Genomic DNA, 13,804 nt, shown 5'->3' with positions numbered 1-13,804 from the left:
TTCAGTCAAAATGTCATGTCCCTACGGTCATTTGTTTTAGAGTTACACCAAAAACCAAAATCGATTTCCTCGAAAACAGATTTTGCGTAAAAATTCCCGTTTTTCTTTAATTTTTCTTTTGTTTTTCCCGTTGCTTTTGAAAACTACCGGGAAATTTTTGACCCCCCAAAGTACCAACTAGATTCACTTTCCTATCAGAAAAGTTACTGTTGAAGGAAATCCAAGCACTTTTACTGTCCTAAAAGGTGATGACAGACACAAAAATAAAATAATAAAAAAAATTAAAATTAAAAAAAATAAAAAGAAAAAACACACATCATTGTAAAATCAATACATTCATCGCTTCGCTCAGAATCTAAACATGTCTAAGAAAGTCAAATTACATTTTTGTGAGCATTTTAAGTTTAAATTTTTACAGCATTGGGTATTTGCTCCATTTCTTATGTAGTGATTTTCTTATTTTGTTGTAATTCAAAAACAAATAACCATAGACATTTGAGATTATTATATCATATGTTTAATTTATCAATTACTGTAATTGATAACATTTTTTAAATATTTTGACTTATTTTGAGCTGTTTACAGACAATTTCGAATTTCAATTTTTATTTTTTTTCTATAAATATCAATAAAATTGTATTTGTTAAGCTTAATAGTGTCAAAATTTAATGCAAGGCTCCTGATATATTGCTTGAATAGCAATTGAATAATAATGAAATTAAATAATTAAAATACATTTTGAATAGTATTAGTGGTGTTCAATTAGAAGAATTATAAGAATATATAATACAAAATTGTATTAATATGTTTTTTTTTTATTTCCTGTCTACCTGTATCAAAAACCTAATAGTTTAAGATTTGAATATTTTATAGATAATACTGCTAGTGACTCAGAATACCATAAATATGAGCAATTTAGAGATATGAAGAAGATTTAAATTGTAACTTATAAGACAAAAAATATCAACAAGTTAATATGTTGACTGCAACAATGTTGTTATTTATTACAACTGTGATTAGATGCCAACATGTTTGTGTAATAGAAATAAGTATACCGACTCTTTAAATTTAGTAAAAATATCTAATGACAGAGATAATGATAACAAAACTGGTTAATGGTTATATCCATTTCCAAGAAAGTGTATTATACTATTATATATTGTATTTTGCTCTCTTATTATAGACATGTACGAGAATAAATATATTTTATAAAGAATACAATTTGGTAGAAATTGAACCTTAATATATATACATACAAGTGTTTATACTCAGGCTAACACTAACAAATGTCACACAGACATGTTTATCATGCAGATTTTAATTTTAATTTTTGTATCCACCTAAGTGTTGCTTGTTAGTATAATAATTTTATTATACTTACAAGGTAAGTTTATTAAACTAACTAGATAAATTATATTTTATTCTAATAAACAATCGAAAATTTCTTTTATTTGAGGTTTTATATTTAGTTAGGTATTTAGTATTTAAAATTGGAAATTTAAACTTCCCAAATCAGTTGGAGTGTATATTAATAATTATCATAATTTTTCGGCACACCTAAACAAATTATTATTAAAAATGTAAGCAAATTTTTTTATTCAGTCAGTTTCAATCATAAAGTAAGTTTACATTTAAATTCACAAACAATTGTACATTACAAAGCAAGGACATAATGTACCTCGTTAAGTAATATACCATAATAAAAAAAAAAAATAATCAGTATTTTGACTTTAATTTTAAGTTTCTTAATTATACAGTATACACAGTCTAAAATAAACACATTGAAAAATAAATCATCATTATCTTATGAAAAGCATAAATGAACAAAATATAATATAACAGCGTTCTTCTAATTCATAATCTAAAATATTCAACATTTGAATATTTTTAAATTTGGGTTTATTTGATTCAAAGTATTATCATACTCAAAAAAATATAAAAGTACATACCTAGTTGCATAGTTAGCTATTAAAATAAAATGATTAAACTCAAAGTCTTTACTAATATTACATTGTACAAATCAAACTAATAAAGATAACAATCTGTACTCATCACTGTTTTTTTATGTACTTAGCCTAACATAATAGTATTTCATGGTTTACCAAATTGTTTAAACTTAAGCCTATTGATTTTGAGTAGACTGATCATTTGTAGATTTTTGTTTTTCACGGTTGTATTGTTCTAACATGTCTGGTGGTACAAGCATCCTAAGATTAGAGTTTTCTATTTCTAATTGTCCAACTTTATCCATTAGCTCTGAAATCTTCTCTTTTAATACTTCTACTTCTTTACTCACAGCATATATGAGATGGCTTTTGACCAAATCTATAGCTTGTTCAATTTTGTTATCGATTTCTACAGTGGTAATTGCGTTGTTAGTTGTTCCATTATCAACAACTTCAGTGTTATTGTCTTCTTTTTTTTTGACAGTTTCTACAGTGTTCATTGAAGGTTTGTATGATGGAGCCATTTGTTGTTGGGAAGGAACATAAAAATGTTGCATACTGTTAGCATAGTTTGTGTTAATAGGCACATGTTGTAGTGAATATGTCAACTGTTGTTGGGTCATAGGATTTGGTTGTATGATATTTTGTGGCCTAGTGGATATTTGAGATTGCTTCATCATATTAGATTGACCCTCTGGCTGTTGCTGCTGAGTAGATGTAACAGTGTTATTCGGAATTTGCATTACGGCTTGATGAATTTGCATAGCGTTCAAACTTTGCGCCTGTGAATAACTTGCCTGATGCATAATGGGGAGATTATTTTGCATTGGCAATTGTTGTGGCTGAGATTGCATCATTTTTTGAGGTTGTTGATATTGTTGCCTAGTTTGTTGCATGTGTTGTGGCTGTTGTGGTTGAATTGCGTGTTGGTTTTTAGATTGAGATACAGACATTTTGGAATTTGATTGACTTATTCCCAACTTCTGAGTTAGTTCTTGATTTGGTTGAGGCATACTCTGATTTGGATGTAGAATTTGTTGAGACATTGGTTTACTAGGTTGGCTAGTATGGGCTAATTGTTGTTGATGTTGTTGTTGATGTTGAACTTGTTGGTTTTGTTGATTTAACTGTTGTCCTTGATTAAGAGTTTGCTGAGGAATCATTTGCCCCGTATGATTTATTTGTTGATTATTTTGATGAATCATTTGACTCTGACTAATCTGTTGTTCTTGAGGAATCTGTTGAGACTGAGGCTGAATTTGAGTGGTTTTCACTTGCTTAGAATGTTGTAATTGTGTCTGTAGGGGTATCTGTTGACTCTGTAGTATAATATGTTGAAGTTGATGTGAAATTTTCTGACTTTGCTGAGCTATTTGTTGCATTTTATTTGACTGAGGCATTTGTTGCGGTTGATTGGTAATTTGAGTAAGTTGATTGATATTATGAGTTTGCTGAGGCAATTTCTGCTGGATTTGTGAACCTTGTGGTCCTTGTAATTGTTGTCCAACTTGGTGCATTTGTTGAGGGGCTTGTTGCTGATGCTGTTGCTGTGAAGAAGATACTTGCTGGGCATGTGTCTGATAGGGTTGTGGTGTTTGTTGAGGCTGCTGGATATGTTGCTGAGACATTTGTTGACTTTGTTGAGGAATAGACTGGGTTTGTTGAAGAGGTTTGTTAAGGTGGCTTTGTTGAAGGAATATTTCTTCCATCTGTTAGGTATATCTAAAATTATACATCATAGAAATGAACTAATATTTATTTAAATGTTATCATAGTTGTAAGCCTTGTATGAGGCGGCTAAAGACCCATGGGTGAGACATGTTCATCAATGTAACAAGTGTAAATTAAGATAATTTATTTAAGGTTTTGTCAAAATCAGATTTTGCATAAAATATCCCGTTTTTCCTTAATTCAATTTCTTGGTTTTCCCGGAAATTCAATGCTGCGACAATTGGACACCCCAAAATACTATCAGGGCGGTATATTCAAAATGTAAACATACACTTTTGGACAAACCGGGGCGTATACCAACAATAACTTACTCATAAATTAGGTATAAGTTATAAGTATCAGTCAACCTTGATGTACCTACTTATTTAAAATAGATGCAACTTATTTGTATTTTAACAATATTTTATAAATAAGCTGCTACTGTGGTGCCCTTTAAAATATTTTTAATACATTTTAGGAATTTGAAAGACATCTGACTATAACTCTTCTATATTATTATTACCTTAGTAGTTTTGTTAACACTGGTACTACATCTGATTCAATGACTATTAACATTAGAAATTAATGTAGGAATTTGTATCTCCAATCAATCAGTTTGGATCCTCGGCATATTTACATAACTCGTATTGTTATTAATCGTAGTAAGTTTAATTTTTGTACTTGACCATCTTGGTGCTTCAAAGTTATTTAAAACGGTATTTCAATAAGTTTTTCTCTGAAAAAAAACTGATTCTATGTAATCACTTCAATCATAATAAGCCAATTTTCTAAATTTTGTTTAGTAAAATTGTCGTTAACTTACCTTAAAAGATTTTGTTTTATTGGTAAAAATTCATTACTGCCAGAATCGATAACTTTACTTGGAGTAGCAAAACACTGTATAAAAATGAAAATATTATTGAAAATGAAAATTTAACTAGAGATTAAGAAGCATTACTTATAGGTAATACCATTTTCATCGCATCTTTGATTATAAGGATCACTCGGTTCGACGGAATGTATACTACGCATGTATTCCGTCTCTAATAATCCGATACTTGTGTTTTCTACAAAAAAAAAATTCATTCAAGGTACACGATTATCAGACCGATGCACGATACACAAACATCTACGAAACAAAAGACACCCTAGCTAAGGCGTTTGGGTGTTGGACGCTTGGTCGACTGTACAGTCTGGCCATATTTTGAAAACCAAATTCCATGACAGATGAGAATAAAAATCACTGTGTCTTACCCCACAAATTTCGAAACCAAAGATATATAATAAAATTATAAATTTTACTATCTTATACCAAGGAAGGTATGTGGTTTTAAAACGTTTATAAAAAACGTAATCACACACAAAAAAAATCATAAACAAACACAAAAATAAATTATAACGATAAAAAAAATATGTTTTAAAAAATTTGATAATCCACAAAAGTCAATGCCACGAGAGGTTTATAAAATATTATAAAGGTTGTTTCGTCATGAAAATATTGAATAAACAGGAGTGGGAAAAAATGTCGCCATGATAACAAGTATTTCATAATATGTTTTTATGCCTTACCCAAAGGTGTTCCCTTATTGTTAGGTTAATATGTAGACCTAACGCAACTTAACCTAACCTAACCTTTTTTTTTATATTCATGCGCATTTCATAGCTATTTGGGGGATCTATCCCCCAAAGTAATACTACCCCCGAGCAGCTAAGTGCCATTTATTCATAAAATTACAAGTAACAATGCACCGTGACGGGAAAATCTCCCGCTCGCGGTACTCACATTTTAAAACTGGTTTTGATGCGTATAGTGCATACTAACATTTAATTTTATAGGTGAACATTACAAACCAATAGCCGTAAAGACTGGCGATCTTGTGGCATTATTTTCAACAAAGAATAACAGAGGGATTTATGAAGCTAGGGTCTTGATGCAAGATTCTAAAAATACAAATATGGTCGCATGTAACATGATTGATTTTGGGGAAACTTATTTGATTCCATCTAAAAATATATTTGCATTGCCGAACTATGTTTCATGAAACAAAGTGAGTAGAAAATATAATAATACTAATACTTAATAAAATTAATTATTCATATGTCTAACAAAATTTTTGTAATTATTACAATGATATTTTTTTAGAAACCAACAGCAGGTAACAATGCACCGTGACGGGAAAATCTCCTGCTCACGGTACTCATATCTTATAATGTACAAGTTTAAGGGCTCTATCATATTGTTATTAAAAAACACCAAATATTTGGTCAGGATAATCTCTGATATGGATTTTTAAAATGTTTCCCTTTTGTAGTATGCACAATTAAACGTAGATAATTTTTAAAAATAGCAACTCATTATTATAGATTTCAAATATCCCTACTTTTATCAGATAATTAATGAATAAACTTTTTTTCACATCCCAACATTTTGATGATTAACAGCAACTTCAAAAATAAAACAAATTCAGTTTTTCTTAATTATTAAAAAAAAGTTTGTGGAAACATTTTTTTCAAAAGTATAGTTTTAATACATAACTATTACTGTAAGATAGAACCTGAAAAAAATATTTGGAATTTTTAATTATCTAATTATATTTTGATCATTGTTTATAGTGTATCTTTCAATTGTATACAAAATTATTAATAAAATGTGTTTTTCCATTTCCAGGTTCAAATAAGGTTTCAAATAAATGGCAAAGTGGTGATCATGATGAATTTTTATTTGGAAAAAATGTTGATAATAATTTTGTAAGAAAAATAAAAGTTTATGAAAAATTTAAAAATATTTTGGACCTACTAAAAGAAGAAAATAGTAAGGTTCAGTTGTCTGTAAAATATAGTATTTCTTAAACTAAAAAAAAATGTTAAGATAAGCAATTTTCCATCAAAGAAAATTCAAGTAATTTAGTAATCTAATACTTAAGTGCATGATAGCAGGGACTATAACAATTAAAACTAAAACTAATGGTTTAAAAATAGTACCTACTTAATATTTTGCTAATTTCTGATAAGTTTTTGATATTGACAATTTTGGGGTAAGTAGATGTGAAACATCTTACATAAACATTACTCCAAACTGGTGTAACTTTGTTCATATCTAAGATTGATTATGAACCATATTTTATATATTTTATTATAAAATAAAAATTATAATATTTTTAATAGTTGTTGTACTTAGTAGGTATGTAAACTTCTTGTAAATATTAAACTGAACTTGTTTTGATGCGTATAGTGTATACTAACATTTAATTTTATAGGTGAACATTACAAACCAATAGCCGTAAAGACTGGCGATCTTGTGGCATTATTTTCAACAAAGAATAACAGAGGGATTTATGAAGCTAGGGTCTTGATGCAAGATTCTAAAAATACAAATATGGTCGCATGTAACATGATTGATTTTGGGGAAACTTATTTGATTCCATCTAAAAATATATTTGCATTGCCGAACTATGTTTCATGAAACAAAGTGAGTAGAAAATATAATAATACTAATACTTAATAAAATTAATTATTCATATGGCTAACAAAATTTTTGTAATTATTACAATGATATTTTTTTAGAAACCAACAGCAGGTAACAATGCACCGTGACGGGAAAATCTCCTGCTCACGGTACTCATATCTTATATTCTAGGGGACTATCCCCTCAAATTTGCACTTCAGGTATAATTACAATCTTAATCAACCTAAACATTCGTTTGTCCTGCAGCTGCATCAGCACCAGCGCATGGGTTTTCGCTTCTCCTGGCTCGTTTGTTATCCTCCTTTTGCTGGAAACACCTGTCATGCAAAGAGATTATAATATATATATAAGATGTAACAAAAAGTTTATGTTTTTTTAGGACCGTGGTATAGATTTTAGTGTCTGGTTGTGCAGGGAAACTCGTGATTTGCGCCCAGCACTTTTGGGAATTTCCACTTTACTGCCAGTTGGACATTTTTTTAGATACCAACAATGATTCGTAGAGTTTCACATGTACTCAAGGGTTTAAACAAGATCTCATATTTTAAGATAAAACCATATCTAACTCCATTGAAAGGAAAATCATATGTTATGGTATGTTTACTTTATGAGTATACCAGCACAATATGTTTAATAATTAAAAATTTTTTTTTGTATTCATAGGAATATGATGAAAAACCTGGACAATGGAATAAACAAAAAGTCGTATGAAAAGTTTGTCTCTTAATGATGAAATCCAAAAGTTATTTTATAATGAATCTTCCCCTAGAAGGACTATTCTTCAGCAGTGAAGATTAAAAAGAAGTATTTCTAATAATTTATTATATTTTTTAAAATATAATTATGATATTCATGAATTTTAATTTTGTATCCTTCAATGAAACTGATTAATACATGAAATCTTAAATCTAAAAATTAATCTTGATTATGTTTTTAAAACGCTTTATCTAAAGAAAATCCAATTCATATAAAAATTATGTATGTTATTTCAATAGTAGGTGGTAATTTATTTTTATTTTAGTATAGTTCAAAATACTAATATATTATGAAGTGTAATATTGTTTTATTAAAAACATTAATTACATGAATCTATTACACGCATACATTAAATACACAAACTTTGTGTATTTGTGTATTTTTAAAACACTTCTAAAATTTTTTTGATTGATAATATACCAAAAACTATTGACGTAAGTTATTATAATAGAAGAATGTATAAACTAAATTCATTAACATAATGTTCTATTAAATTTTTCATTTTTAAATATGTTTTTTAGTTAAATTTACCATCAGAATATCATAGATCATTGATTGGTTCTAAGGGTGCCACAATCCGGAAGCTTAGTGATTATTATAACGTTAAAAGAGTATGTTATTAATCATATTTATTTATATTTGTTTATTTTCATTACTGTGTATTTGGTTACAGATTCGAGATCTAACAAATACAAGAATAATATTCCCACTAGAAACTGATTCAGTTAATGAAAATATAACTATTGTTGGTAAAAAAAATAATGTAGACAAGGCAAAATTAGAATTTGAGGCTCTGATAACTGATATTGATAATATTATTGAAAACTGTGTAGAAATAAATGAAAAGTATTATAAAAGTTTTGTGGCTAAACGTGGAGAATTTTTACATAAGTTGGAAGAAGAATGTGGTGGTGTAAAAATATCATTCCCTAAACCTGGAGGTGAAGATAAAGTTATACTTAAAGGTAGCAAAGCAAATGTTGCTATTGCAAAGCAGAGACTTTTAGACCATGCTAAAGTTTTGGTATGTATATTATTTACATTAATTACCTAATTACAGGATAATTAAAATTATTTTTCCTGTTAAGGCTGTTAAAAGCAAACTATTTCTAAGGTTTTGGATTTAGGCATAGTCCATATCGTTGTGAATATGTGTAGTGACTAATCATTAGTGTGTGTGAGTTCCTTGAATGCTTTATGTAATTCAAGATACACTACCGCTAAGATTCTTGGTAATCTGTAACATACATACGCGCAGTCATATGTCACTATATTTTTCGACCAAAAATGTTTCAACATGAAAGTCCCAAAAAGCGAAAGAAAACAGCATCCAGTACCAAAATCCCAATTTTAATTTTGAAAAGATATTTGAATTTCTTATTTTCTTTTCTAGATTATGTAAGAAACGGTTTTTCGATCTTTTTATATTATTTAATTAATAAATTGTATAGTACGAAATTAATATTCTTTTTTTCTAAATTTCATTTACTTTACTATTACTAAAAAAAAAATATGGAAGTACATTTTTTTTTCTTCCACTTATTGGTCTAAATTATGCACGAAAGAACGACCCGCTTTCAACAGCCTTAATTTAAATTTACTAATAACAATTTTATATATTACTATTCTAAAATTAATTGTTAACATGTATTATTTTATTTAGGAAAAAACAATTCTAGTTGAAGTTAATGTTGATCCTAAGTATCATCGTCACTTTGTTGCAAGATGTGGTGAAATTATTAATAGAATCATTGATGATTGTAATGGAGTATCTATAACATTCCCTAAATTAGCTTCTAATGATAATGTTTGTATAATCAAGGGTGACAAAATTAATGCTGAAGAAGCAAAGCGTAAAATTGAAGAAATTGTTAAAGATTTGGTAAGCATTACTAAAATGATTATAACACTTGTATCAATTATAAAGTTTAATAAACAATCTTTACATTTGTAGGAAAATCTTGTTGAAATTACTATGAGTGTTCCTCCCAAACATCACCGACATTTTGTTGCTCGCCGTGCTGAAGTCATTAATCAAATTAGTGCAGAATATAATGGAGTTACTGTATCATTCCCACAAGTTAATTCAAATTCTAGTGAAGTTTTAATTAGAGGCCACAAAGATTTTGTTGAAAAAGTCAAAAATAAAATCAATAATATTGTGATTGACTTGGTAATTGAATTGTTTAGGTATTGTTTGGTTTTGTTCATTGGTTAAGACATTTTCTTTTAATTTTAGGAACAACGTATCACTGTTGAAGTTATCATACCTCAAAGGATGCATGGAGTTTTAATGAAGAATCGAGATTTATTGGAAGGCATGAGACGAGATTTAGATGTTTGGATTAAGTTTCCTGAAAGACCTCCAAGTAATTTTATTAAATATATATGTACATATTATATTTCATAATAAATATTGATAAATCTTTATGTTCATGCCAATACCTTTTATACCAGTTACACTTTTATTTTGTTTAATGAATGTCTTGATAAATAGAAGACCAGTTTAATCACAAACAAGAGGATGTTAATGTTGTAGAAGATACTGATGAAAAACGTGCGCTTAGTGTCAATGACATAGTTACAATCTTTGGAAAACCTGAGAATTGTGAACGTGCTAAACAAATACTGTTTGATAATATACCAAAAACTATTGACGTAAGTTATTATAATAGAAGAATGTATAAACTAAATTCATTAACATAATGTTCTATTAAATTTTTCATTTTTAAATATGTTTTTTAGTTAAATTTACCATCAGAATATCATAGATCATTGATTGGTTCTAAGGGTGCCACAATCCGGAAGCTTAGTGATGATTATAATGTCCAGATTAAAGTTCCAAACCAAGAAAAAAATGCTGATATTATAAAGGTAATTGCTATACTTATTATTAAATAATGTAAATAATTTATAATAATTTCATTGATAAATATAATATAAATGTATACTTCCTATGGTAATCATCAAAATTAAAAATTAACCCTAAAGCATACGTTTCAAGGTCTAAAAGACCAGGCTTTTAGAAATTAGTTCATTGTCTCAAGAATTCAAATATTTATGTAATCTAAACTAAGTACCTTCTATTAGGTGATAGATTAAAATTAGATATGACTAACAAAAGACTGTGTGTGATCACAAAAAATCAATAATGAGTTATCTTTAAAGATTTTTATTTAACTTAGAATCTTGTCTGTTTGTCCGCGCAATTTCTCGACTAGGGATAAACTTGATATATTCTGAATCAGGTTGAGTTCTAGTTTTGCATTACAAAGAGCTTTATCTAAAATTTTTATCGTTTTGACTTTCAAAATATGGCCTCAACGCAATATGTGTCACGTGGATGATACAGTGGCGGCGGGCGGCGCAGGGTTCGTATCGGTTTTCTTGTTTGAATGATAGTATATGCATTAGAAATTATTATTATTATTCTCTTCCACGGTCGCACACGGACTATTAAACGCTAAAGCAATACAACTATTATATACCTTTTGTTATTTAGATTACTGGGGTGCAAAAGGATATTGATGAAGTAGTTGCAGCTATTAAAGAAGAAATGAGATTATATGATGTTGATAAAGAAGATAGACAGTTGCGCTCATATGAAATTCAGGTATTTCATTATTCAAATTATAATGGTTGTACATTAAAAAAAAAAACCAAATAAATGACTGATAATAGTTATGATAGGGTGTTTTAAATGTATTAATTGATGAATCACAGTTTGTTTTTTATTATGGTTATCCAAACTGTGGTTAACCAATATCATAATTAATAATCACATTTTTACATCTGCCATTTAGTGGTTAGAGACTTGAGTAATAGACAGTATGGTTTACAGATAACATGTAATATAGTATGTGGATGACATCTGGTTGTTCACCACCAAGTCTATTATTATACAGTTGAAGTAGAACTGATTAACCATCACTGGTGGTTAATTACAATTTTGCAATTATTTTTTATTTATATATCGACGTTAAATTTTACACTAAGTTTTATACAATTATATTTACAAAGGACAATTCATCAAATATGGACATAATATTGAATTTAAGTAATTTAGTTTAATAGTATAATATATTATGTACAGTTAATTATCTTAGTAGTAACTAATCCAGATATGTACCTTTTTTTTACTCAACACATTAATAGTACAGTAAAATTTCAATTTTGATGTTATAAAATGTTATTTTTGTAACATTTGTTTTTTACTAAACATTGATTTTTACTTTTTCTTATTTTAGGGGAATCATTCTTAGTCTATTTTAAATTTTGGTGTCTGATTGATTTTTGTCACTTACCTGTAAAGTGCTTGTAACGGATTATATATCTAAGTTCAGTGATAATTGCTAAAAATCATATTGACGTTAAATGTTGTAATTTTAGATGACAATTGAACCAGAATTCCATCCTATGATAATTGGTAAAAAAGGAGACACTGTTCGTAACTTATGTAATAAATATGGAGTTCAAATTAATCTGCCCAGAAGAGGTGAAGGAATCAATGAAAACATAGTGACAGTTGTTGGTTACCAACAAAGTGCTGAAGCAGCAAGGGAGGAAATTCAAGAAATGGTTGATAAACTGGTAAGTTATATTTTTTTATGCATTTAAAACTGGTTGACATAAATTTGTTGTTTTGAACTAATTCAATATTTTTATATTTAGAAAAATGTTTACAAGGAAGAAATTTATATCGACAGTAGAATTCATTCAAGATTGATTGGTTTTCGAGGACATAATATTTCAAAAATTATGGATAAATATCAAGTAGATATAAGATTTTCGAAATCTGACAGTTCTAATCCAGATTTGGTAGTTGTATATGCCCGTGATGATGCCACCCAGGATGATGTTTTGGATTGTATGGATTATTTAGAAATGATTCAACAAGAATATGTAATTGATTTTATTTTATATTTTATTCAAAGTATATTTTAATATTATCTATGGACTTGACTACTAAATAATATGGTAATATATTTATGTTTTATTGTTTTTTTTATTTGTTATATAGATGACAGACTTTGTAGAAAATGAAGCAAGAGCAAACTTGAAACCAAAAACTGAGAGCCAATCTGTCCCCAATGGTAATCATAACTCGCAAGGAGGTGCCGGATTTGTTATGGGTAATGGTGCACCATGGGACAAAGTTCATCCAGATACAAATAGTACCAGAGATTTTCCATCTTTTGCAGTTATTGCGACGTCTGCTAATAATGCTGGGTCTGGTAAGACTAACCTTCCAAGAAGAGGGCGTCGTTAATTATTTTCAATCGATTTATAAAATTATTGTTTTCAATAGTTAAATATTTTGCCACTTAACTGAATTTCTCCCAAGTAATTAAATTACAATATAATTATATTTTATCAATAGAATATGTTTAGAAAAAATGTGTCATTTAATAGAAAACAAGAAAATAATACATAAATATTTATTTTTTTGTAACATTAGGTGGAAAAAAATTCTATATTTTCCAGGCTATGGAGAAAAATTGATGTATAAAATTATAGATTGTAACTATTTGTGTCTCATTTTTTCTAGTGTCCACTATGTTTTTTTTCAATAGATAATAATACTAAATAAAATGTTTTTATATCATTATAATGTAATGTTAAGTCTAAAAAAATGTCAACATATTTTGTTATGTTTTTAGCGTTATTTTACTTTTAACATTTTTCTAGATTAGACTGAGTAAAAAAATATTCCTCTAAAATTATACTTCATCTGTTTCAACATATATAGTGACACGGTATTTGTTAAATCGAAGAGGCCCAAATATAAAGGGTTTTTTCATAGTGAATAAAATTAACAACAAAATAATAATTACCTTTATGAGGTAATTATAATCATACTTGTCTATTAATTTTATATTTGTTTTTTACAAACATTTTAGCCTATTTAAGTTATAACAACACAAAT

General features: G+C 28.1%; 2 protein-coding genes across 2 annotated transcripts; one reads left to right on the top strand and one right to left on the bottom strand.

Annotated features, from left to right (window-relative positions):
* Positions 1–2,122: 2,122 nt before the first annotated feature.
* LOC132936494 (putative mediator of RNA polymerase II transcription subunit 26) lies at positions 2,123–3,655 on the bottom strand. Its single transcript, XM_061003234.1, has one exon. It carries the CDS (start codon positions 3,653–3,655, stop codon positions 2,123–2,125), a length of 1,533 nt encoding a protein of 510 aa, XP_060859217.1.
* Positions 3,656–7,614: 3,959 nt separating this feature from the next.
* On the top strand, positions 7,615–13,425 carry LOC132936484 (vigilin-like). Its single transcript, XM_061003223.1, has 13 exons — positions 7,615–7,716; positions 7,786–7,827; positions 8,400–8,489; positions 8,552–8,902; positions 9,542–9,760; positions 9,833–10,051; positions 10,118–10,247; positions 10,376–10,536; positions 10,624–10,752; positions 11,381–11,491; positions 12,268–12,468; positions 12,550–12,780; positions 12,899–13,425. The coding sequence occupies exons 1-13, from the start codon at positions 7,615–7,617 to the stop codon at positions 13,145–13,147; spliced, it is 2,235 nt and encodes a 744-aa protein (XP_060859206.1). The 3' UTR covers positions 13,148–13,425.
* The last annotated feature ends 379 nt before the right edge of the window (positions 13,426–13,804 follow it).

This window comes from Metopolophium dirhodum, chromosome 1 (genome assembly GCF_019925205.1).
Source record: "Metopolophium dirhodum isolate CAU chromosome 1, ASM1992520v1, whole genome shotgun sequence".
Taxonomy (NCBI): Eukaryota; Metazoa; Arthropoda; class Insecta; order Hemiptera; family Aphididae; genus Metopolophium; species Metopolophium dirhodum.
This window is presented reverse-complemented; position numbering and strand designations above follow the sequence as displayed.